The sequence below is a fragment of the Lissotriton helveticus genome, chromosome 7, assembly GCF_964261635.1.
Source record: "Lissotriton helveticus chromosome 7, aLisHel1.1, whole genome shotgun sequence".
In the NCBI taxonomy this organism is placed as follows: domain Eukaryota; kingdom Metazoa; phylum Chordata; class Amphibia; order Caudata; family Salamandridae; genus Lissotriton; species Lissotriton helveticus.
The window spans coordinates 642,033,025-642,057,961 of record NC_136068.1 but is presented as its reverse complement, the minus strand read 5'-3'; the positions used below and the strand labels follow the sequence as shown (position 1 = coordinate 642,057,961).

The window sequence follows — 24,937 nt, the reverse complement described above, 5'->3', positions numbered from 1 at the left end:
GAAGTGTAGAAAGACGTGAGAAAACACTTAGCCTCAGACAAACAAAACGGGACTTAAAAGCACCAGATAAGGAAGGACTACACTATCACGGAATCAAGAACCAGACTCATTTAAATGTATTCGCTAATCTTTTAGTACATTACGTAGAAACTATGGAGATAGAAGGCTGCTATGTCTGCATGAAGCTACCTACGTCTGTAGCTGAAGGCGTGACTTATCATCACCTGCCCTTGACGTATGGAATTTCCTGTAGTATTTTAGCTAGTTTATTTTACAAAAGAGGACCGTTACAGTACTACTACTCAAACTCTGACGGAATATTTTCTGAACTTCCTATACGTGGAAATCTGAATCCTGTACATACTAAAAGTGACGTTACACGTTATATGGGAGAATACTTTCTGACTATATGTACAATAGATTTAAATGAAGCACACAGAGATAACTTGACCTGTTCATTACATGAACAAGAAAAAATGTTTCTAAACATGGCAGAGAAAAGAAGGGAACGTTTCCAAAGAAAGGCAAATGACAAAAGGCAGAAAACTCCTAAATGGGCTGAAAACATGGAAAGCACCTCAAATGGCGGGAGTGGTCCTGCTTTGTTGCTGGATTTCGAGAGAAAGGGGAAACTCTGTCTTCACCGTGAAAAGACTAGTTATTATAATAACATTTTCATTGGTTCCAGTCAATGTGAACACAATTACAAGGTAATTGGAGGTTGGGGTTTCAAAAATGGGTCAGAACCTGTGTTTCCCGGAATTTATTATATATGTGGAAACAAGGCTTATTTCAAATTGCCGGATCACTGGTAGGGAAGCTGCTACTTTGGCATTGTCTTCCCTAAAATATACCATGTGAATGAAATTGCTGGAAGCAGTGAAAACACTAATGGCTTAGTGCGTAATAAAAGAGAAAGCGTAGGTGAAATAATGGGTAGTATTTTTAGTGCACTGATACCTGGAGTGGGAGTGGTTCTGAACACACACAGAATTTGCAAATTGTCAACAATAGTGGATCTGTTGTCTACTGACACAGCTCATGGATTTCTGTTGGTCAATACCGAAATGGTTGCGATCAGATCTATGGTTTTGCAGAACAGACTTGCTCTTGACACCTTACTAGCAAAAGAGGGCGGAGTCTGCCGGATGTTGAAAGCGCAACATTGTTGCACTTACATACCGGATAAAAGTGTACCAATAAAAAAGTATGTAAGGAACATTACAAATTTGGAAAAGGAACTCAAACCACTGGAGGTTGACAGTGCCTGGAAGAGACTTACTGATGGTCTCTCCGCTGTAGGTCATTGGTTTTCTAATTTAGGTAAAAGTTTCTTGTTTAAGGTTCTGATGCCAATTGGAGTAATAGGTTTCATCATATTCCTCATATTTGTCTGTTGCAAATGTCGCAAACACCAAAAGAAGTACACTGTGAATAAGAGAGGTGTGAAACAGAGTGTGGATGAACTTGAATTAGAGGAGCTAAATAATCAGATTTATAAAAGGGTGAAAAATTCTCACCCTAACAAAGAAGTTAAGGAAAAATTGAATCGAATGTTGGAAGAGATTGAAATGAACAAAGTGTGAAAAAGTTGGCATCTGATTCCATTAATTATGATGATAGTAAATATCATCAAAGAGGGGATTGATGGAGCAAGGATTCGCATATTACGTGACTTGCTTGGATTCATGAACCTCAAATAACTTATAACCATGTAATTCAACCTGTTAGTCTTACTAATTTCCCTTTATTCTGACATTTGGGGTGTCCTAGAGACGCTTGCATATGTGTTTACTAACTCAATAACTCGTCCCTAAAATGGCCGCTGCTTGGCGGGTTTTCTTTCTGCGCATGCGGTAGTCACACTCACGTGACGTGACGTACTTGCAGTTCTGGTGGGAAACATTGCGCTTGCGCAGTTGCTTTTAAGATGGCTGTCTGTGTTCTCACATGGTGAAGCTTGCGCTAATGTTTTATGTTATTGTCTGTTGCACTAAAATCCTAACGCCATAGTATATTTTTAAGTAAAAGGGGTATAGAGTAGCAATTCATGGTATACAGTGTATTCATTTATTTCTATGTTTTAATTTGTTTTCGCTTACTTTTCATGTACCGCAATATCGAGGGTCTGATGGGTTGCTCGAGACTCCATATTAAGATGCTTTACTGCGCATGACAGACTCTGGCCGGTGACATTGAACGACTGCCAACCAGAGGTGGCGGCAAGATGTGCCTGGGAAGATGCACCTTCACCCAGCCGAGAAAGTCGAAATGTTCTACATTTGAAACATTTGTATATCTTTTATTGTATTCTGTAGAATAGGTCATGGGAACCCCAAAATCAATAGGCGGTCCCAGAATATGTAAAACCCGGCTAGTAGAAGTCAAATGTGATTGGTGTGTTGACCTATCCTACTTGGGGACCAATCGAAATTGGGGATTCTGACACTTGCAACATTTGGGGGGTGGTACACTGACCCGAAAACAGTATAACTAGCCTAGGTTTAGCTAGAGAAATTGTCCGACTTGTCCGAATAGCTGACCCGTCACTGACCCAACGCACTCAATAGGTGACTTTATACAGAGGGCTGCGGAGCACTCTGTCCGAAATATCCATAGACTCAAGAGGTTTTACTAAACCTTAAGTGCTGGCGAAGCACTTTGCTGGGGAGTTCGATAACCCAATCGGGGTTCTGGCCGATACCTGCAGAGAGGGTGGAGCGCAGGCGTTGCTTCCAAACTGCGGGTGCTGGTCGTGCCTTGGTGGTCCTGTCCTGATCCTAATCTGGGTTTCCTGTCCTGTCCTGGGGTGTCTATTCTGCACCTGCTGTCCCATTGATGACTGTCCTTCCTTGGGGTTTTTTCCTGTCCTTGACTGATCCGTGGCCAGGGTTGGTCTTCACACCATTCTAGGTAAATATATAGTGCTGAAAACTCTAAACTGCACCTTCTATTTTCTGTCTTTTGCTTTAATAAAGACATTCTTTTGCGCATAATTGATTTTCCATGCTTTCGCAAAGCTACTGAATGAAAGCTCATACGTTATTGCTGGTTTTTTTTTAGCATGTTCCTATGTTACCCTTCCTTTAAGTACAACTCTTCATACTGTTTATGAAATATAGATGTGGTTTATAATTTCCCTTTTCGAGTTGATTGAAGTAAGGTTCCTAGAACTATAGCGTGTTCCATTTTTACCCTTCCTATAGATGTATAGGATTTTTCCCAAAACTCTTATTCAACTTTGAGGTATTTTCCCAGTAGTGAAAATCTAGTTTTTTTGTCTAAGATTGCCCCAAATCTATAGTTAATCAATCTTACATTTCATCTCTGCAAGTTTGATTAGCATGTTTCTTGTTCTTATCTTTCATTAGACTCATAAATGGTTGCCCTGATATATTTTCTGTATGGTTATGTGCTTTTCGTTATCTTGATTATTGATTGCTTATTAATTATAAACTGTATGCTCTCTGAATCTGAATTCTAGATAAAACCTTTAAAACTTCCTGAGTTTGTGGTCATTTACGAATACAAAGAAAGATAAATGTTGGTTTTGGTTGTCTGCCTTTCTTTCACAGCTAGCTCCCTGATCCGTTGTGGTCATAGGTACCCGTAACGGTGGATTGGTAAGTCGGGTACAGGTAGAAATAAATAGGAAGGAACCAGGGTTACTGATAGTAGAGTGTAAGGTCACCTGATTAATGTATATGATAAATTGAAAAGTATATGGGCCCGGTACGTGTATTGGTGAAATTATTGGCCGGGTGACCTGCGCGCTCTATCATAACAACTTGTCACCACACCCACCCACCCACAAGGCAGGACACACCCTCAACCCTATCTTCGCAGGAGGAAACAGCGTCCATTTCAGCCACACCACACAACCGCCATGGACTGACCACCACTGCGTACACTTCCTCGCCGACAAAACCAAGCCGTCCAAACCAGCTCCACGCCCTCTACAAAGGAACTGGAGCAGAGTCACCAAGGAACAGCTCAACCCCACCCTCAACAGCGACACCCCCACTGCCTCAATCAATGCCAACTTCCCAGCCAGGGAATTTCACACAAGATCTCCAACTGCGCAGACAAGCTCGCCCCGCTACGCAACTCCGACAGACTGCGCCCCGGGAAAGCCCCCTGGTTCACCACCGAAGCCTGAGAAGCCAGACACCTGCAGACGCCTCGAGAAGAACTGGAGAAACTGCAGGACGCCTGGAAACTAGAGCACCTACAAGAAAGTCTTGACGGAATACCATCAACGCATCAGAACCACCAAAAGAACCTTCATCCACGACAAAATCCTCGCCAAGTCCAGCAACTCCAAGAAACTCTTCAGCTTCATTCAGGAATTACCCAAGCCTCCCAGCAAAACCACGGACATCACCCCCTCCCAGGACCTCTGGGACAAGCTTGGAACTTACTTCCATATGAAAATCAAGATCCTCTACGACAACTTGAACGACCAAACACCTGCCTCCGCTACCACCTCGCCCTCCAACAACGCCAGCCAGCAAACCATCTCCTCCTGAACACTGGTCATGACGAAGAGACCGCAGAAACCATAAAAGGCACTCACTCGGAAACACCCACACACCCCTGCCCACTGCACATCTACCACAGAGCTGTCACTACCATCGCACCAGAACTACGACACACCATCAACGCCACCTTCAAGACTGGCACCTTCACCGACGACTGGAAACACGCAGAAGTTAGGCCACTGTTCAAGAAGCCCTCGGCAGATCCCATGGACCCCAAGAACTACCGGCCCATCTCTCTTCTCCCCTTCGCGACAATAGTAGCCAAGAAGACTGTCAACGCACAGCTAACAAGGTTCATCGAAGGCAACTCCATCCTCGATCCCACCCAATCTGAATTCCGAGCAACCACAGCACCAAGCCCACTCTACTTGCCGCCACATACGACATCCGCACCCACCTCGACCAAGGCCACACTGCAGCCCTGATCCTACTCGACCTGTCAGCAGCATTCAACACCATCTACCACAGCATACCCGCCACTAGACTACACAACGCCGGAATACAAGGAACCACCCTTGACTGGATCCGCTCGTTCCTCACAGGCAGAAACCATAGAATCAGACTGCCACCCTTAATTTCCAAACCCACAGAAATCAACTGCGGAGTACCCCAAGGATCATCTCTCAGCCCAACCCTCTTTAACATCTACAATTCCCCCTCACCGCCATCGTCAGACAGCACGGCCTCAGCATAGTATCCTACAAAGACGACACCCAGCTCATCCTCTCCCTCACCAAGGACCCCACCACCACCAGACTCAACTTCAAGGAAGGAATGCAGGACGTTGCATCCTGTATGAGCAACAGCTGCCTGAAACGTCCTCAGAACCACCCCGTCATCATGTAACAACACCTGGTGGCCCACCGCCCTCAGCAGCCCTCCAAACCCCACAGACCACGCCAGAAACCTCAGCATCATACTCAACTCCTCCCTCTCCATAAGCCGACAGGTCAACGCCATCACCTCCAGTTGCTTCAACACCGTGAGCATTCTTCGTAAGGCCTTCAAATGGATCAACTCCGAGTCAAGGAAGACCGTCCCACACGCACTAATAACCAGCAGATTGGACTACAGAAACGCCATCTACGCCCGCATCAACAAGTCTCTACTCCGCAAGCTCCAGACGATACAGAACACAGCAGCCAGACTCGTCCTCAGCAACCCTCGACACAAGCACATCAGCCAACACCTAAAGACCCTCCACTGGCTCCTTGTCGAGAAGAGAGTCACTTTCAAGATATTCACCCACGCCTACAAATGCCTCCACAACACCGGACCCCAATACCTCAACGAGCGAATTGCCTTCCACGTACCCAAAAAACCCTCCGATCCACCAACCTCGCTGAAACCCCTTGCATCTGCAGAGCCAGGACAGGGGGAGGAGCCTTACCCTACATCGCAGCCAAGACCTGGAACGAGCTCCCGATCAACATCAGACGTGCTCCCTCGCTGAACACCTTCAGAAAGGCCCTCAAGACCTGGCTCTTTGACTGAACAGAACTGCTGACCCCCCCAACCAGCGGCTTGAGACCCTCACGGGTGAGTAGTGTGCTTACAATTTCCCTGATTGATTGATCGAGTGACTGATTCTTCTGTTACACAATCACTGAGAGAAAGCCTGCTACCATAATACTGTTAGACCCCCTTGCTCCCATGAGTAGAGACTCATTCTTGTTTTTTAAAATAACCCCCACCCATTAACACTAGTTAGTGCCATGCTTCATCATAGGGTTCCCACTCGAGATGCCTAGTGCATCTGGGTGTGCTTCAAAGCCTGATTTACAGCGAAGCAGGTTGTTAATATTTTGGTAAGGGATCAGGACAGTAAAAATTACCTCAAGGAATCCTTACCAGCAATATTTAATATTGGCAACCTTAGGTAATGTTGAAATCAGCAATAGATGTGAAAAAAAGACTATTCTAGTCTTCCACATCTCGGGTCTACAAGTTTCAGCCATGATCTAAGCTGTCCTTCTGGGTCAAATGGCTTTCTTCAGGACCAAGTGATCCCAAATATCATGTGCCTCTCATAAATTAGTGTACACATGCGCACTATTAATCGTGAATCTGTGCAATGTTATTGGAATTTAAAGACTCTGTTACAATTCAGAACAATATAATGTCCTGTCAATGTATATTAAATGGGGTTGTCATAGCGATACAGATATTTAGAGGCGGGCAGACCCTGTTATCAAACATTCGTCAAGGTGTATCACCTTCAATTTACCAATTTGGTATCCTCTAAGCTTGGATTAAGGGAGCAGGCTCTCTCTTAGTGATTGTCTAATTTGATTGGGAAGTGGAGCAAGCCTTCATTCTCCCCCCTCTCCTTTTGATGGTGACAACTTCTAATGCAGCAAAGGCTGCTAGGCAGGGTTTGGGATTGATACCATCTTCATATGCATTCAGATCCTGACAGAAGCACGTTTTCCTCAGAACCCATGGTTCCTATATCTAGTACCCTTCTCATAGAGGACAAACAATTCCTAGCAACCTCACCTCACAGGAGACACTCGGTGCCGATCAACCTTATTTCGGAGAGGTCTCTCCGAGAATATGGCACCTTCGAGCTCTAGACATCTAGCACCTATACAAGTATCCATAACATAATGAAGACACTCTTTACCCAGCACCCATAAGGTTAGTCATCTCGGACACTAACCTCAGGAAATATATTGGCGCATCTAGAACACTTACATCAATAGAGACAGTCCAAACCTAGCACCCTTACTTTAAAGATTACATTCCTGGTATAAGGCTTCATTTAAATGCCTATCATTTAAACCTTTGAATAAAAACTCAAAAGGAGCTACCAAACAGCCACAATCTAGCAACGTTAACTTCAGTGACTATAGTAAATGTACCTATCTTTCTCTCATCAGAAGAAACTCTCAATACCTACTACCCTTACCACAAAAGTGCCTGGTACTTACACCCTTTCCCTCAGAGAAGACAATACCTATAGTTCTTTTCCTAAAGAAGATACTGAAAACTTATTGCGCAATAACATGCCTCTCCTGATCCCTATCTCACATACCTGAGAAGAGACTCAGTACTGAGCACCCTTGGGAGCATGCATTACCTAGAGGACCATCACCCTAGTAGGTACTCATTGCCTAACACGCTTACTCCAGTGCAGACACTCAGTAATCATACTACTTGGCAACCCTACAACAGAAGTAACACTAAAGTAATGCACCCATATCTCTGAAAAGACACTTCAAAGACCGGATGCACAAACAAAGGTGTTTGCAAGTCTGTAATTACAAATGGTGATGATTTGCAAATATCTATTCCCAAATCAAGGTTTGTGTACCTTATAGTTGTTCATTTTGCAACATGTAAATGGTTGCTTTTTCCAAATTGACCCCAACACAGGCAGGCAATTGTTAGGAGTCTTCTGACACATCTAAAGCATAGCATTTGTAAAATTCTAATTCCCCATTGGAGGGTATGTGTGAGCCATGACGCAGGAGTGGAGATCCTTACAATAGGGGAATTTCTCAAATTAGGAACATCTATGCTGACAGTGTAGCTTGATGCTGTCAGCCATGGCTGAATTGGGGTGTCAGATCAATTGTCAGCAGGATGACCTAAAGGAAGGAGCTAAAGTCATGAACAAAAGCACAAACACACTGTCTGAACTCACAGAGGCACATTACACTTCTCTAAGCAATGAAAGCAACAAACACCGGAAACAACAACACATGCTAGCTAGTCTAAGCAGTTATGAGAGGTCAACAGATAGGCTACCCACAACCACCATACTATCCTGGCGCACAATCAACATCTAGCCTGAGATGGAACACTAACATGTTGCCAGGAGAATGCACAAGTCACTAGTGCTTTCAAGACACTTCAAACTATCCAAATGGTCTCCAATATAACGAGTACCCTTCACAGGAAAACGAGGAGGCATCCACTATAAGCAGAGCATCTCTTCCAGGGATGTAGGTATTTGGTGCACAAGAGCTCGCAGTGGGGAGGAAGGTGGTCCAGGGGCAGGCACCAAAGGGTCTCGGGTAGAAAATGACATAAAAAAACATTTCTGAAGTGATAATACATTTGTTCAAGTTTAGTACCCCAGAGGAGCTCATCATAGGGTACTTGCCTAAATAGCGTGATGTTAAATAGGAATAATTTTGTGTTACACTTGCAAATAAAAGTTTGAGATTATGTTGATGCTGTAAAACAATTGTCAGTCATTTTCCCGTGTACGGCTATTCTTAATGGATCTTAGCTCACCAGTGGTTTCTTGTGATTGCTGTCATGCGTTTGGCCTTGCAGTATACTGTTATGGGTAGGAGTTGGACGCACATCATCCTCACCAGGCACTATTGAAAAGCCTTTTGTGATAGCAATCCTGTAAAATATCGCACAACAGGCAACTATCGTGAATGTTACTCTGTGTTCTTTAGGGCCCCTCCACTTTTGTTCAGACAACTGAGTTGTCTTGCAGGCAGGCCAAAATGGCATTCTACAATTGAATTTGTGTCACTGTTTCCTACAGTATACTGTATTTTACCAGAAGTGCCTGCAAGGACGTATGGAGTTGAGTATCCACGGCCACAAAGCATGTTCCCCGCCACCTCAAATGCTCATGTAGTACGTATTGTAGATGTCACATCTGTAGTGACCTGAGGGCAGGGCACTAGGACCCTGCAGGACCTGAAGTGGACACTGGGGAACCGAACACCACATTGGGTCAAGGGTGTGGGAGGGAGCATTCTTGAGAGGGACATGGCAGTGGGCAGACGTGCAGAAGCATGAGGGCAAGACCTGTACAATAAAATAAACAACTGCGACCTTTACCTGTTTCCTGTGATTACCTGAGCAAAGAACATGACAACTGGCGACGAGGCGGAATCCGTAGGACGAAGGTGAAGCAGACTGTGTACTGAGAAGGAGCGCGACGGAACCAGGAGCCCGCCCTGGTCCTCTGGCCAACTCGAGAGAAAAACACTGTGTGGAGTGGCGTGACGCATGCAGTGAGAAGCGGAGCCAGGAGCCCACCCTGGTCCGAGGAGTGCAGGGCGACGCGAGAGCCCACCCGAAATAATGCCCATCGGTAAGAGTGAGAGAAACAAAAAGGGATAGGAGCGCTAAGCAGACTAAATAATAAAAGCATCTGGCGGCGAGCATGAAAGCTGAGAAGTGCCAGCATCCAAGAGCATCTGTAAGAAAATAAAGCGAGAAGAGGAAAGCGCGCGTGAATTCAAACAAAGTATTGCAAGATTCATGGCGGCCATCTTAAAGTCAGGCGGACCGGGCCAATCAGAAGCCAGGAATGGCGGTGGCCATTTTTAGAGGTCAGGCAAGGCGAGGGAGATCCCGAAACTTTGTGAAACTGCGGCGACCATTTTGGTGTCAGGCGATTGAGCCAATAAGAAGACAGAAAAGTGTGGTGGCCATCTTAGAGTCAGGCGGTCTGTGCAAAACAGAAAACACAGGAAAGTGAGAAAAGAGGTGAAAAAGAAGAGGGAAACAAAGAAAATAAAAGGAAATTAAACAGAAAGTGTACAAAAGAGGAAAAGAAGAGGGAAACAAATAGACTAAAGTGAAATTAAAGAATTTAAAAAGGGAAACAGAAGAATAGTGTGGGAAAAAAGGAAATAAATAAAGGAAGAAGATGACTGACAATGAGGAGAAGCAGAGCACAAAAGCCATCTTCCACAGGCCATTTCCATTCAGCCTATCAGAGCCGCAAGCAGGCATCAGGTGGGAAAAATGGGTCAGGAAGTTTGAGCGCTACATGATCGTCACGGACGTCCCGGACAACAAGCAACTACACCTACTACTAAATGTTGCAGGGGATGAAATAGAAGATCTATTATTAACATTCCCCGCTGACCAGACCGCGGACTACAAGGAAGTGATGCACTGTCTCACACAAAAGTCTGACCCACAACGCAATGTCGATTTTGAAAGATACACCTTCAACACGGCATGCCAGCAAGGAGAAGAGAGCCTGGACGACTTTGCAACGAGACTAAGGAAGCTGGTCGCATACTGTTAGTTTGACAAATTCAACAATGAGCAAGCAATAAGACTGAGCATCATTGAAGGTTGCAAATCAGTGGATTTCCGAGCACAAGTTCTGAAGGAACCAACGACGCTGAAGAAAATATTAACGATGGCTCGCACTGAATCACGGGCCACGGAACAAGCAAAGCAGATGGAGATGGGAAAAGAGAAGAAAGTGGCGGTAGCACATCCCTTCACTGGGAACTTCAAGAATAAAGAATCCCAGGCGCTGGTCCTGCAAAAGAAAGGCGAACAAACATGCTATTGATGTGGCCTCGAATTCCCGCACGTCGGTGTTTGCTCCGCAATGGGTCAAAAGTGCAGGAAGTGTACCAGAGACAATCACTTCTCGAGCACGTGCATGACGAGACAATTAAGAAACAAAAGAGGCAGAACGATGAGACCATGGATGACAAGTAACAGATACGCATGACACATGGAAACTGCCAATCGCAGCTCCTCAGATGAGTCAGAAGAGACGGCAGCACCTGTGAGGGAGGAGAGGCTGTATCTGATGTCAGACGCACAAAGAGAGAACAATGACACAGAGCACGTTAACCTTGTGGAAAAGAGACAAATAAAGAAAACAGCCACTGTAGACATTGGGGTAGGAAACCACCAAACACAGTTCATGCTCGACAGTGGAGCAACTTGCAACATCATGTGCATATCAGAATACCAAAAGATGAGAGTGAAACCACCGCTTTCACCGTCGACAGTAGATGTGTTCACATGGGGCTCCCGACGACCGGTAGAAAACATGGGGAAGTTCAAGGAAACTCTAACGTACAAAGGAAAAGCATACCAAGAAGAGATACATGTGCTCACAGGTGACATCAAAACACCATGCCTGCTCAGCAACGTGACAGCCCAGGTAATGGGACTACTGGCCATGACATATCACATGTCGGAAACTGGAAGCATCCTACAAGAGTACCCAACAATACTGAAGGGTCGTGGGAAGCTGAAAGGAAACAGATAACTTTACACATAAACGAAGCGGTCAAGCCGGTGGCCCAGCATCACAGAAGACTACCAATTCACCTACAGTCACAAGTTGAGGAAACGATAACAAATTTGCTAGCACAGGATATAATTGAATCTGCTGAAGGACCAACGCCTTGGGTGTCTCCGATTGTGGCCGTCACCAAGAACACCTCAAAGATCCACATCTGTGTGGACAAGAGGATTCAGAACACTGCAATCGCAAGGGAACGACACCCGGGGCGCCATTTAAACGACATGATCAGCTGCCTCACTAGGCCATGCCGGTTCTCGAAGCTAGACCTGTGCAAAGGTTATCATCAACTAGAACTGGACCACCAATCGAGATACATCACAACGTTTTCAACGCATCTGGGCCTGTTCAGATACAAGCGGTTGAGTTTTGGAATCTCTTCGGCAGCGGAAATATTCCAGGAGACAATAAGACAAGGGTTAAGACCAGTATGGAACAGCCTGAACTACAGTGATGACATTCTGATATTTGGAAAAACAGACAAAGAACATGATGCAGCTCTACGTCAAGTGTGCACACAACTGGAGCGAGCAGGCCTGACACTAAATGAAGAAAAATGTGAACTGGGAAGAGGGGAACTAGTGTTCTTTGTCATTTTTTCTCCAAGCAAGGGATGAGGCCAGACCCCAGCAAAGTTGAAACATTGAAAAACGCAAAGCGGGGGGTGTGGCTAGGCGCCGGCTAAGATGGCCGCCTGACCCGAGAGCTATGTGCTACCGAGCCTTCAACCCTCCTAAATCCGGCCTACATCCGGCAATTCCTGCACTCCGGCTGCAGCGCTGCGTAGAACTTCGGAAGGTGAATCTAGCGGTCCGACTCCGGCCCCGCTGCCTTTCTCCGTCGCCGCGTGGCGGCCCCGACCTCTGGGAACCGAGAGCGGGCTCGGAGCATGGGTGTGGCGCGGATGGCCTCTCTCACCAGGCGAGCTCCTGCCCTTGCGGCCTAGCCGGGGCAGGACGGAGCCCGGCTGGACTTCTGCGGGGGGCCGCTACAGCCATCAGGCAGCACGATCCCTACGGCACGGTGCCTGTGGGACAGAACCACTCTCCCTGCATTGCCGAGAGCGGGCGCAGGGGCCCGGTGTGGGAGATAGCTGAGGCGCAGAGAAGGCGCGAACTGCGGCTTGCACAGATCGGAAGGAGACCTCGAGGCCCGGCCACTAATCAGCTCTGCAGCACAGCGGAGGAAGGCGAAACAGAGCGCGATGAAGAGCACCACACAATACCCTCCTCAGGGCTCGACTAACGTTGGGGCCCCGCCGCTGTCGGTCGTGGGGACACACGAGGCCTGGCTGGCGGCAGCGGGATCCGTCCGGGGACGACCAGGCAGTCCTGAAGACCGACTGAGCTTCTTCGGGGAGGGCCTACAGCTGTGAGGTGAGCACTGCAGGTAGGGAACCACACTGGGCCACTGCTTTGCCGAGGATCGCTGAGGTGAGCGGCACACGTGTCTCTGCCGTGGCGGTACTTGGTGGCTGCGGTTGAGAGCCGCTGAGGCCAACGCGAAGAGGGGACGCTAACAGGCCGGGAGCCCATACAGCTGGCACGGGGGGCCTCACGTGCCCATTTGAGAGACCTGTGTTGCGGAAAGGTGGCGAGCCCGCGCTACTGCTCCAGACACCTCCGAGGGAACTGAGTTTAGCCCCCGGACGGGACTGACCACATTGCTGGCCGTGTTATTGGACCGAGAACTTGCCGTCATGAGGCCCAAACAAGTTACGGCCACCCAGACTAACAAACTTGATAAGTACACGGTGCAGAAGGGTACGCCACAGGTGGAGGGACCAACAAGGGATCAGTCAAGCCAGAAAGAACCATCACTGGCAAACATCATGGCGGCCATCCAGTCACTAGGCGCCAACCTGGAAACGAAAATAGACAAAGCGTCCATAAAGGTCAACATCTTTCGCACGGACCTTAACAAAACGTCGGAGAGGACCAAAGCCAATGAGGCAGATATCGCGGAGCTGCAGACGTCGACCAAGGCACTGGAACAGCAAGTAAACGATCTAGTGCACCAGCATCGTCAAATGCCCCTCAGGAAGGAAGGACCCGGAGGAGTAATATTCGCTTGGTAGGCGTGCCGGAGGGCCTGAGGGGCCCAGCATGGAACTCTTTGTTGAGGACTTGATCCTCAATCATCTTAAGCCCAAACGTCTGTCAAAATGTTTTCACTGTCGGGCAAGCACACCGGGCGCCCATCCCAAAGCCAAAACCAGGGGCACCGCCAAGTACAATAATCGCAAAAATCCTTAACTACAGGGATAGAGACGCCATATTACAGACAGCCAGACAAGCCGGGGATCTACATTACGAGAATGTCACAATCCGTTTTTTCCCGGACTTCACTCTTCAGGTCCAACGAGAGAGGCGATCCTTTGTAGGTGTAAAGGCGGCGCTGAGAGAAAGAGGCATCAAGTACATGATGTTTTTTCCTGCCAAGTTCAAGGTCCTAGCTGGGGGCAAGTCTTTATTTTTTACTTCGCCATCGGAGGTGCAGGAATGGATTGACAAGGATTCATCGAGTGCTAGTGGCGGAGCTGGTGGTCAGAACTGGAGAGACACCCAGGTTGTGTCTCCGGAATCAACGGCTGAGAGGTCAGTAATGGACGGCCAGAGTCAGCGCTCCTGGAGGTCCCGGTCTGCAAGACCCAGATGGGACACCCTACGTGAAGTGGCTGGCCAGGGAGACTGAGGGGCATCAAAAGACTAGACCCTGGTAAAACGTAATGTATTGCAATAGGTGCAGCTGTCGAGGGGGGCCGTGATCCACCCACTGGGTCATCTACTTGGGGGGGGGGATATGTGCCCCAGCATTGGAGGGGAGTTAGTTGCACTTCAGTAGACATTGTTGGAGGTCCTCCCTTCCCCCTTCTACTTCTTCATTCAGGTGCCCGGACAGTCCCAATAAGAGCTGTTATAATGACAACAGGGGTGGGCTGCAGACCAACAATGGACAAATTCCACCTGTGACGAAATGAGGGATTTGCTGGTATATTGTTTATCTGTTTGGGGGGGGGGGGGCGCGGGCGGGGCCGGGGCCAGTGCACGCTCCTGGCAGAAGGTCCACAAGGAAGGGAAGACAGGGTATCTAGAGTTGTTGTTTCTTCCTCTTCCGGGGTGCTTATCGGGCGAAAGGCACTCTGTTAATTGGGGATGTGGGTAGTTCAGGGGAGCAGGGAGGGGGGTGGGGATGGGGGGTGTTGGGGGTGCGGGTGGGGGGGGACGGTTGGGGACAGAGGGAGAAGTCTGATAAGGTCACACCAGAAATGTAACGATACTGTTGAAATTTGTACCAGCTCACACAGGGTGTCACATCAGAAATGTATGGATACACGTGTGCAAGATGTCGGGAATTATGGGGAGGGTGTTTCAGTAGGAAGAGTACTTTGCTATGAAGTGGGATAAGAGCCTTAAGATTATGAGCTGGAACGTCAACGGGTTGGGCGACAAGCTTAAAAGGACCATTGTGTTGCAATTTGTTAAGAGGCACCTTCCTGACGTGGTACTACTGCAGGAGACGCACCTGCTGGGCAATGCATGCCACGCGCTCAACCGGTGGGGTTACTCTTTGGCGGTGCATGCCGGCTTCACCTCCGGATCCCGAAGGGTGGGAATCCTGCTCCGTCGCAACTTTCCCCTAGTCTTTGATCACACTGACTCTGACCCACTAGGGCGCTTTGCGGCCATCTCGGGTAGATGGAAGGGTCGCAGGATGAATCTAGCTACGACTTACATCCCACCTGGTCTCCAAACACAATCGTATCAGGACCTGTGCAAGTTACTCCTTTCTCTTCCAGAGGGGCGCCTTCTGGTAGGGGGCGATTTTAACGCTGTGGTCTATGGGGCCCTTGATAGGCACCCACTCAGGGATATACCAACGGGACAAAGGTGGTTATCAGATTTCCTTGAGGCATTTGGTCTTACTGACTTATGGCGTCTCCGCCACCCGATGGACACACAATACACTTTCTTTTCTGGCCCACACCGATCATTCTCCCGCATTGACTATATATTAGCACCTCGGCAGCACGACACAACAATTCATGAAGTTACACATCTAGCAAGGGGTATATCGGACCACTCACCGCTGCTTGCCATCTCACAATCGGGGACAGGCAAGAGGGCTGCATTGCGCCTATAAACGCCTGGTACCTACGTAGCGAAGACATGAGGAAGAAGCTTACTCTCTCGATTGACTGCTATTTTGAGGACAACGATGGTACGGTAGCCTCATCAACGGTGCTGTGGGAGGCCTTCAAAACCGTGCTAAGAGGGGAGGCCCTGTCTGCGATTGCCGGCCGCCGCAGGGAACGGGAGGAACAAATGGCAAGTATGGAGAGTGACCTTCTTGCGCTGGAAACAGTGGCTCAAATCGATGGTGATCTGGGGGCAGTCCACCTGATGGAACTCAAAGCGGCGGAATACAAGGCCTTGGCCACTGACGCCGCTAGGACTATAGCTAGAGATAGGGAGGGCAGACTATATGACCAAGGGGACAAGGCAGGCAAGCTTATAGCCTGGTTAGACAAAAAGCAACAGGCTCAGAGGGTAGTGGCCGAGCTCAAGACTGAGCCTGGAGCCGTCATCACGGAACCCCGAGAAATAGTTAGGGAATTCGCGTTACATTACCAAACGGTATACAGTAAGGGTTCTGACAGGCCAGAAGAAGACTCGGTCTCCTTGCTGACTGACATTCATCTGCCCACCCTCTCGGACGCTGAGCGAGACGCCTTGGAATCGCCACTGACTGCAGAAGAGTTGGGCCGGGCGATTAGGGACCTTCGGCCGGGGAAAGCCCTCGGGCCTAACGGTATGCCGATAGAGCTGTACCAGCTTACACCTGACGGCCTTAGTCCATATTTAAAACGAATGTTCAAGGAGAGCAGGGAGAGGGGCATTTTACCACGAGATCAACGTATTGCCACAATAGTGGCTATCCCAAAAGAAGGGAAGCCGAGGGATTCATGTGCCTCCTACAGGCCCATATCTTTGTTAAACGCAGAGCCCAAAATCTTGGCCAAGGTCCTCGCTAATAGGCTCAAACCTGTCCTGCCCGCTCTGGTCCACCCGGACCAGTCTGGCTTTATGCCCCATCGCAACACAGCGCTCAATCTCCGGCGGCTACATGGAGTGCTGGGACGCTGTCACACCATCCAGGAAGACGCGGTGGTGGTGTCCCTAGACGCCGCAATGGCATTCGACACGCTTGAATGGCCCTACATGATGGCGGTCCTTCAAAAACTGGGCTTTGTACCTAGCTTCATAGGGTGGGTGCGTCTCCTTTACTCTGAGCCCCTGGCCCAGGTCTCTGTCAATAATAAAACCTCTGAGGTGTTTGCGCTCGAGAGAGGGACACGACAGGGGTGTCCCCTATCACCCCTACGTTTTGCCCTATCATTAGAACCCCTTGCTGCCTGGATCAGACAAGACCTCTCCCTGAAAGGGATACCACAGGCTGATAGGTGGGAAGACAAGATTTCACTTTACGTGGATGACATCCTCCTATACCTAACGAAACCTCGTAAGTCCCTTATAGTGGCCATGGACATCTTCACCATTTTCGGGAGAAACTCAGGATATAGTATCAACTGGGGCAAGTCCATACTCCATGTCCTACAAGGTAACCCTCCTGCAGCCCCCCGAAATTGCCCGATTACAGTGGCCAAGGAGGTGTTCCGGTACCTTGGGATCTTTATTTCTAAGGAAAAGACCACCAGATATGAGAGGAATCTCCTGCAGCCCCTACAGCGATTCAAAAGGGACTCTGCCTCCTGGCGGAAGCTCCCACTGTCCCTCCTTGGAAGGGCGGCGCTCTTCAAGATGATGGCGCTGCCGAGATTTTTATACGCCCTATAAAACTATCCGGACCTGGTCTCGAACTCATACTTCGCGTCCATTGAAGCCACACAGAGAGAGCTGCTATGGTCTGGGACACCTCGCATATCCCTCCAAAAATTTACCCTGGGGTGGTTTGACGGCGGCATAGCACTCCCGGACATCCGTAAGTATTACTGGGCTGCACACCTCTCGGCCATTAACCAGGGTACATACTGCGACGGGAATGACCCTGGGTATGGAACGGATCGTTGGCTCTTGCCGGGCGGGAACTTCGGGGTGGCACTCTACTCTAGTCCTGGTAGGTACCCACTGGGCCCACACAGCACTCGGTACAGCTGAGGCATATTGTGCAGCGCAAGTTGGGATGGGCTGAAACCCTCACGATGGCTACCCCTCTATGGGTCTCAGAGAAGTTGGGAACGCTGGACCGAACCAAGGGGTTCCGTAACTGGGACCTCATTGGCATCTCCCGCATTCAAGACCTGTGGGGCCCGGATGGCGTGGTGTCCTTTGCCTCACTCCAACGCACTTACGAACTGGCGCACACAGAACATTTCCGATACTTATAGGTTAGACACTCCCTCCAGGCGAACATCCCCTCAGGAACCCAACGCCCAGACTCTTCCCCCCTGGAGGATAGACTCCTAGATGGCCACATCCCCGAACATGCCATATCACTCACGTACAAAAAAATCATTAACAACTCCCCAGACCTGCTGCTGCCCCTCAAAGGAAAATGGGAGGCTGATGGGTTGGAAATAGATGAGGAAAAATAGAGGAGGTAGCCATATCGGCCAGGCTCCGGTTGATTCAGTTAAAAATCCTCCACCGAGCATATCTCTCCGGAACTAGATTGCAGCGAATGGGCCGCAGTGAGGATGGGCTCTGTAGGAGGGGATGTGGGGAAGTAGGGACCTACTTCCATATACTGTGGGAATGCCCACTGCTGAGGAATTACTGGGCCCGGGTGACCCGCTGCATGCAAGAGGTTTGGGGGGTGGAGCTACGACTGGAAGCAAAGAGGTGCCTGCTGAACATTTGGGAACCCACAGATCTGCCACCTCGTGGGAGGCTATGGGCAACGTTGGGATTTGTAATCATCAAACGGAACATAGCTAGGCTGTGGGGGGCTGTGAGGCCTCCTAGACTGGGCTCCTGGAAGACTGATATTGACTGGTGCATGCTCCAGGAGAAAATGGTGTATGTGGCACGCGGATGCCCACGGAAATAGATTGAAGTGTGGTCCAACTGGAATGAATATAGAGGCAACATTTGTCGCCACAGTGAGCACACCACTAAGAGAACTAACAAAACAAGGACAGAAGTTTATCTGGTCTCTAGAATGCAACAAGGCATTTGAAGAAATAACAAGAGCAGTGGTGACTGTGGAGCATCTAGCTTACTTTGAACCCCTACTGTGCACTGAACTGACTGTTGACACTAGCCCGGTAGGGCTTGGAGCCATACTAGCGCAGCACCTGCGAGGAAGAGACTCACAAAGAAAGATTGTTGCATATGCGAGCAAAAGTTTAACGGACGTTGATAGGGCATACTCGCAAACAGAAACAGAGAGCCTAGCAGTGGTGTGGGCATGTGAATTCTACCGCATGTTCGGATACGGGAAGCCATTCACCATCATAACTGACAACCAGGCACTCGTAACAATCTATGGCAGCCCGTCAGCCAAAATGCCACCCAGGATTGAACACTGGGGCATAAGACTGACTTCACGATTGTGCACAAACCAGGAAAAGAACATAACCCGGCTGACTACATGTCGAGACACCCACTACCGCTGACACAGGAGACAACATCGATGGCAGAAGAATACCTGAACTTCGTACTGAAACAAAACACCCCGGCGCCGATAACGCTAACAGAGCTAGGAAGCGAGACCAAGAAAGATGCCACGATGCAAACGGCCATGGAGATAACGCGAAGGCAAAGATGGAGGCACGTCAACAATAACTGCACCTGGGAAACTGGAGTATGCAAAGAAGAGATGCTAGCTCTCAAGAATATCCATGAGGAACTGTCGGAAACCGACACCCGGGTCATGATGAGAGGCACAAGAATAGTGATACTCAGCTCACTCCGGAAGCAACTAGTAAACCTGGCTCATGAGTCTCACCGAGGCATAGTGGCAACGAAAAAACTGATAAGAGAAAAAGTGTGGTTCCCTGGCCTAGATCGCATGGTAGAAGACACCATAATGACCTGTCACCTCTGTCAAGTAACAGGATCGCCGGCCAAAAGTGAACCTTTACAAATGTCGGAACTCCCAAGAGCGGTGTGGACAACACTAGCAGCTGATTTATTTGGGCCCCTAGACACAGGCAACTACCTGCTTGTGGTCATCGACGAATATTCAAGGTTTCCAATAGTATGCCACGTCACATCAACATCAGCAACAGCGACACTACCAATATTGGATGAGATATTTGCAGCATGGGGTTCACCAGAAACACTAAAAACGGACAATGGTCCTCCATTCTCGGGGGAAGATTTCCACAGGTTCATGACCTACCTGGGGATAAACCACCGGAAGATAACTCCGCTGTGGCCTCAATTAAATGAAATGGTAGAGAGATTCATGGGAAACATCAAAAAGGCCGTTCAGAGGGCAAGATTGGAGCAGATATCACTTGGTCAAGCTTTGTGCCAAGTTCTACGGGATTACAGAAACACACCTCATAACTCCACAGAAAGATGCCCAGCAGAGCTAGTGTTAGGAAGAACGAGCAGAACGAGGCTACCACAAATAGAGGCAGGCATAGCACCCGATCGCAGCGATATTGCAGAAAAAGGCAAAGAGGCAAAAGACAAAATGAAAAGGTATGCAGACGCCAAGCGACACGCCAGCGTGCCAGACCTAAAAGAAGGAGATACGGTGATAGTGCGGCAGAGAAAACAAAGGAAATTTGACAGTTTATTCTCAAAAGACCCGCAACTAGTGACAAAAATAAAGGGACCGATGATCACAGCTGGCTCGGAACATCAGCGGATAACACGAAACAGTTCACACTTCAAAGAACTAAAAAAGGGGAGGACCAGGACGAAGGAACAGCAGAACAAGAAGAGCAAGGGCCAGCAGAAGAACAACAGACGGAAGCGCGCCCGAGAAGAGAGTGCAGCCGTCCAAAGAGACTAATAAAAGAAATGTGATGATGAGCGGCACACTGACCGGTGTCAAGGCAGACTTTGCATCTTGCTCTATCCCTATCTACAAATCTCTGTGTTTCATTTTCTTGTCACGTCTTTGTGACAAAGGGCGGAGATGAAGTGACCTGAGGGCAGGGCACTAGGACCCTGCAGGTCCTGAAGTGGACACTGGGGAACCGGACACCACATCCGGTCAAGGGTGTGGGAGTGGGCATTCAAGAGAGGGACATCGCAGTGGGCAGACGTGCACAAGTGTAGAAGCATGAGGGTAAGACCTGTACAATAGAATAAACAACTGCAACCTTCACCTTTGTCCTGTGATTACCTGAGCAAAGAACATGACAACATCATACCTGGAAGCCGTATAAATGCTTTACATAAATGGCTACCCAATAGGCAGATGTCGCCAAAGTCCCCTCTGGCCATCCCGTTGTACAGTCCTCAGTGGTGGAACATCTATCAAGGGTACTCCCAGGCTATCTATCCATAAGGTCTGTGGTCAAATATGTAGCATTACACACAATTGTTATGTGTAAGGAGTATTAGATTTTCCGGCTGCAGAAGAGGTATTCTGAGGCAGAGGGAGGGGAGTTCAGGACATCTGTGCAATCTACGCATCCAATCACTTGAGGAAAATGTGCAGTTCTATAGAATTGCACCATGGCCTATTGCATTTTTGTAGCTGTATTTGGAAAGGAGATGTGATTGGATATTCTTGATATCACTGCAACTAGGTCAGTACAAAAAGGCAGTGCACTCCATGACACCATCCCTGCTGTTCCTACAATCCCCTGACCACTGCCAGAGGCTAGGTGGTGCAGTGATCATAAGGCCCACACATGTGTGGGTATAACCATGCTCCTATGGGGGTTTGGGCCTATTAATAGATCTAGCACATCAGTCAGTGCCAGGATGACCTGGCAACTGAGCATGTACTTATTAAAGACTTACTGCTCTGTGGGATCAGATATTGCGATACCATAAACATTATTTTTGGCTCCTTCTCAGCTGAAATGTCAATAGCCTCATCCTTATGGCCCTCACATATAGTGCACCTACCTTGGATGAAAAAACCGTTCTGGTCCTTCTTTTATGTTTTGCACCTGGTTAGAACTTGCTCCCACTTGGTGTTAGTTCGCAAGTGAAAAATTATTGATTTGCGATCATTCACAATTTGAGAATTGGACAGTTCTTTCAGAATTCCCTATTTGGTAATCAAATTAGAAAAGTGCTATTTCATGTCGCTAAATTACCTATTTGTTTGGCGAGCAATGTTTAGTACAGTCCACTTTGCACAATTGTGACTCTCTGAACTTTGTTCCAAGTACCTATCAGTACCACCTCATAGCAGGCAGCCTCTCTGCTCAGTCCATAGATCACAAGGTGAAAAGACAACACCCAATGACAAGTCACATTTGGAAAGACAGTACCCATTGTACGTCCCACACAATTAAGTGACCACTTCAATTTCATGCATGTGGTGACCCTCACCAACTTGAAGTATCACAAACACAATCAGCACCCAGTGGAACAGTCCCATTTTGAAACAAAGCACCCACTCAATGATGTAACAAAAGGGAAGAACAGCATCCTCTGAAAGGGATCATTGTCAAAGTCAACAAGCACCGAAAGGGGTGCACAGTGAAATCAAGCATTCACTCAAAGACAAACTTAGTCAAACTCAACACATATGAATACATCACACACAGAACCAGTAAATGCATAAAAGTGTCAGGGTCCAACACAGCAACAATAGAAATGGTTGCGGAGTAAGTGCACCACCAAATCACGGGGTTAGATTAGGAAACACAACTAAACCTCTAGCTCCTTCATCAATCCTCCGCTGTCCATCCCTCTATAAACCCTTGGTCATGGTCTTCTACAGGCAGTGCCTGGGCTGTACATATGTACTTACTCTTGTAGATCTTCTGTCCGTTCTGTATGTCTGGGATAAATTGAGACGGAGCAAGGAGCAGGCCAGGATCTTCCTCCTGGAAGACAAAGAACCACTCGTTAATTTGTTTCAATTCTGAACCAAGGGAACCGGGTAAATGAATAAAGGTGGGAATGTGTCTTGTTGTTAACTGGGCTCGCCTTTGGATATCAGTTCAAGCATGTGTTACTATAGAAACCTAATGCAATGCATAAAATCAACCACCTTGGTAATGAGACCTAAGGCAGCCTTCACCGCATCACAGCAGCTATAAAACCAAGACACAACCTCTAGTGAATCACAGCTCCAGGGACCTCAGACACTTGATCAGTAACAGACAATGGAGTTTCATCTTGAGTTGAGACACATTCCAGACATCGTACACTCTAATAAAACTCAGACACCTTCCACTCTAATACCTTTTATGTTCATGGATGAAAGATAGTTATGAATGGCTTCCACCGAGTTAGTGTACTTGGTGTCGTTTTAGACCCGTTTTAGACCCTGGATTTTACAATTATATTGTCAGGAGACATGCCACACATCAGCTTCACACAAACTATGTTAGGTAATACAATAATCCATAAATAAAATTCTGTAGAGACCAGAGAGCATCAATCCATAAAGCATCAGCACCACAGACACAAGTTTGCCTATGAACTTGAGGGCTACAGAGAATGGAGATCCCCCCTCAACTCCAGCTCCACATGGACCCTGGAGACAGTCTTTACGGTAACATAGCTACAGAGATGTTAACAGTACCCACACCAGTGTAACACCTACGCACTTGCATAAGCTCGAATCTTAATTTACAAAATCATCAGACTCCAGGGCGTGAATTATTAAATAGGGCACACTGTCTGTATTTGCACCACAGCTCAGCTTTAGACAGGTGTATCAGGCACAAACGGGGACAGTGTGCCTTATTAAAATAAATGCACTACCCCCTGGGCAGCCACATGCTCGCACTCCTTTGGGAGCAATGCATTAGTGAAAAACGGAGTAGCGGCTTGAAGCTGCCATTTCGTCTTTTAATGTGCAGGCAGTATCCACCTGCACTTCAAAGGAGGACTGATACCCCTGCAAGCGGGTGCAGTGACAAAATTTACCCATCTGCATGGGGACGTCTGGGGGGGTCCATGGGATCCCTTTTTAACCCCTCAGGGCCGCACCGATTGTGTACCACCTTATTGTTCCCATGAGGCACAGGGTCAGACTGATTTGCACATGTCTGAACTGGGGTGGCTGAGTGAGCTAAAGAATGGTGATGGATTAAACCCAGATCAGTTGACTGTGGGTGAGTGTTTGATTTGCTCAAACGCTCCGTCCATCATCCCCTTTTGTATCGCTTTGTTCGCCCTAAGTTTGGCAGGGTATGCTCAGACGTGAGTCCCTTGCTCACTTGGCCACTGGAATCACGATAGCCTGGCTGATGAGGATTATGAATCCGAAACCGGTCCCAGGATGCTTGTTTACGGTCCAGGGAAGACATGGTTTGGCAGTTCGGGCTGGACTGTTCCCATGAGGCACAGGGTCAGACTGATTTGCATATGGCCATGTCTGAACTGGGGTGGCTGAGTGAGCTAAAGAATGGTGATGGATTAAACCCAGATCAGTTGACTGGGGGTGAGTGCTTGATTTGCTCAAACGCTTCGTCCATCATCCCCTTTTTTATCGCTTTGTTCGCCCTAAGTTTGGCAGGGTATGCTCAGACGTGAGTCCCTTGCTCACTGGATTCAAGATAGCCTGGCTGATGAGGATTATGAATCCGAAACCGGTCCCAGGATGCTTGTTTCCGGTCCAGGGAAGACATGGCTTGGCAGTTCGGGCTGGACTGTTCCCATGAGGCACAGGGTCAGACAGATTTGTATATGGCCATGTCTGAACTGGGGTGGCTGAGTGAGCTAAAGAATGGTGATGGATTAAACCCAGATCAGTTGACTGGGGGTGAATGTTTGATTTGCTCAAACGCTCCGTCCATCATCCCCTTTTGTATCGCTTTGTTCGCCCTAGGTTTGGCAGGGTATGCTCAGACATGAGTCCCTTGCTCACTGGATTCAAGATAGCCTGCCTGATGAGGATTATGAATCCGAAACCAGTCCCAGGATGCTTGTTTCCGGTCCTGGGAAGACATGGCTTGGCAGTTCGGGCTGGACTGTTCCCATGAGGCACAGGGTCACACAGATTTGTATATGGCCATGTCTGAACTGGGGTGGCAGAGTGAGCTAAAGAATGGTGATGGATTAAACCCAGATCAGTTGACTGGGGGTGAGTGTTTGATTTGCTCAAACGCTCCGTCCATCATCAGCTTTTGTATCGCCTTATTGTGAGGCACAGTAAGTGGCCCACATGACAGCTTCTTTACCTATGCGCAAGGGTTCATAATACAGCACTGGTGCAGAGGCAAAGTGATTTCTTC

The 24,937-nt window shown here is 48.2% G+C and overlaps 1 protein-coding gene across 3 annotated transcripts in view; it reads right to left on the bottom strand.

Annotated features, from left to right (window-relative positions):
• The window catches only part of LOC144768886 (dynein regulatory complex protein 11-like), a 743,718-nt gene that overhangs the window by 499,390 nt on the left and 219,391 nt on the right, over positions 1 to 24,937 (bottom strand). For all 3 annotated transcript variants that reach the window (XM_078652900.1, XM_078652898.1, XM_078652899.1), the window contains one exon: positions 22,501 to 22,576. In XM_078652900.1, coding sequence (XP_078509026.1) covers positions 22,501 to 22,576 — 76 coding nt within the window. The remainder of the gene's footprint in view (positions 1 to 22,500; positions 22,577 to 24,937) is intronic.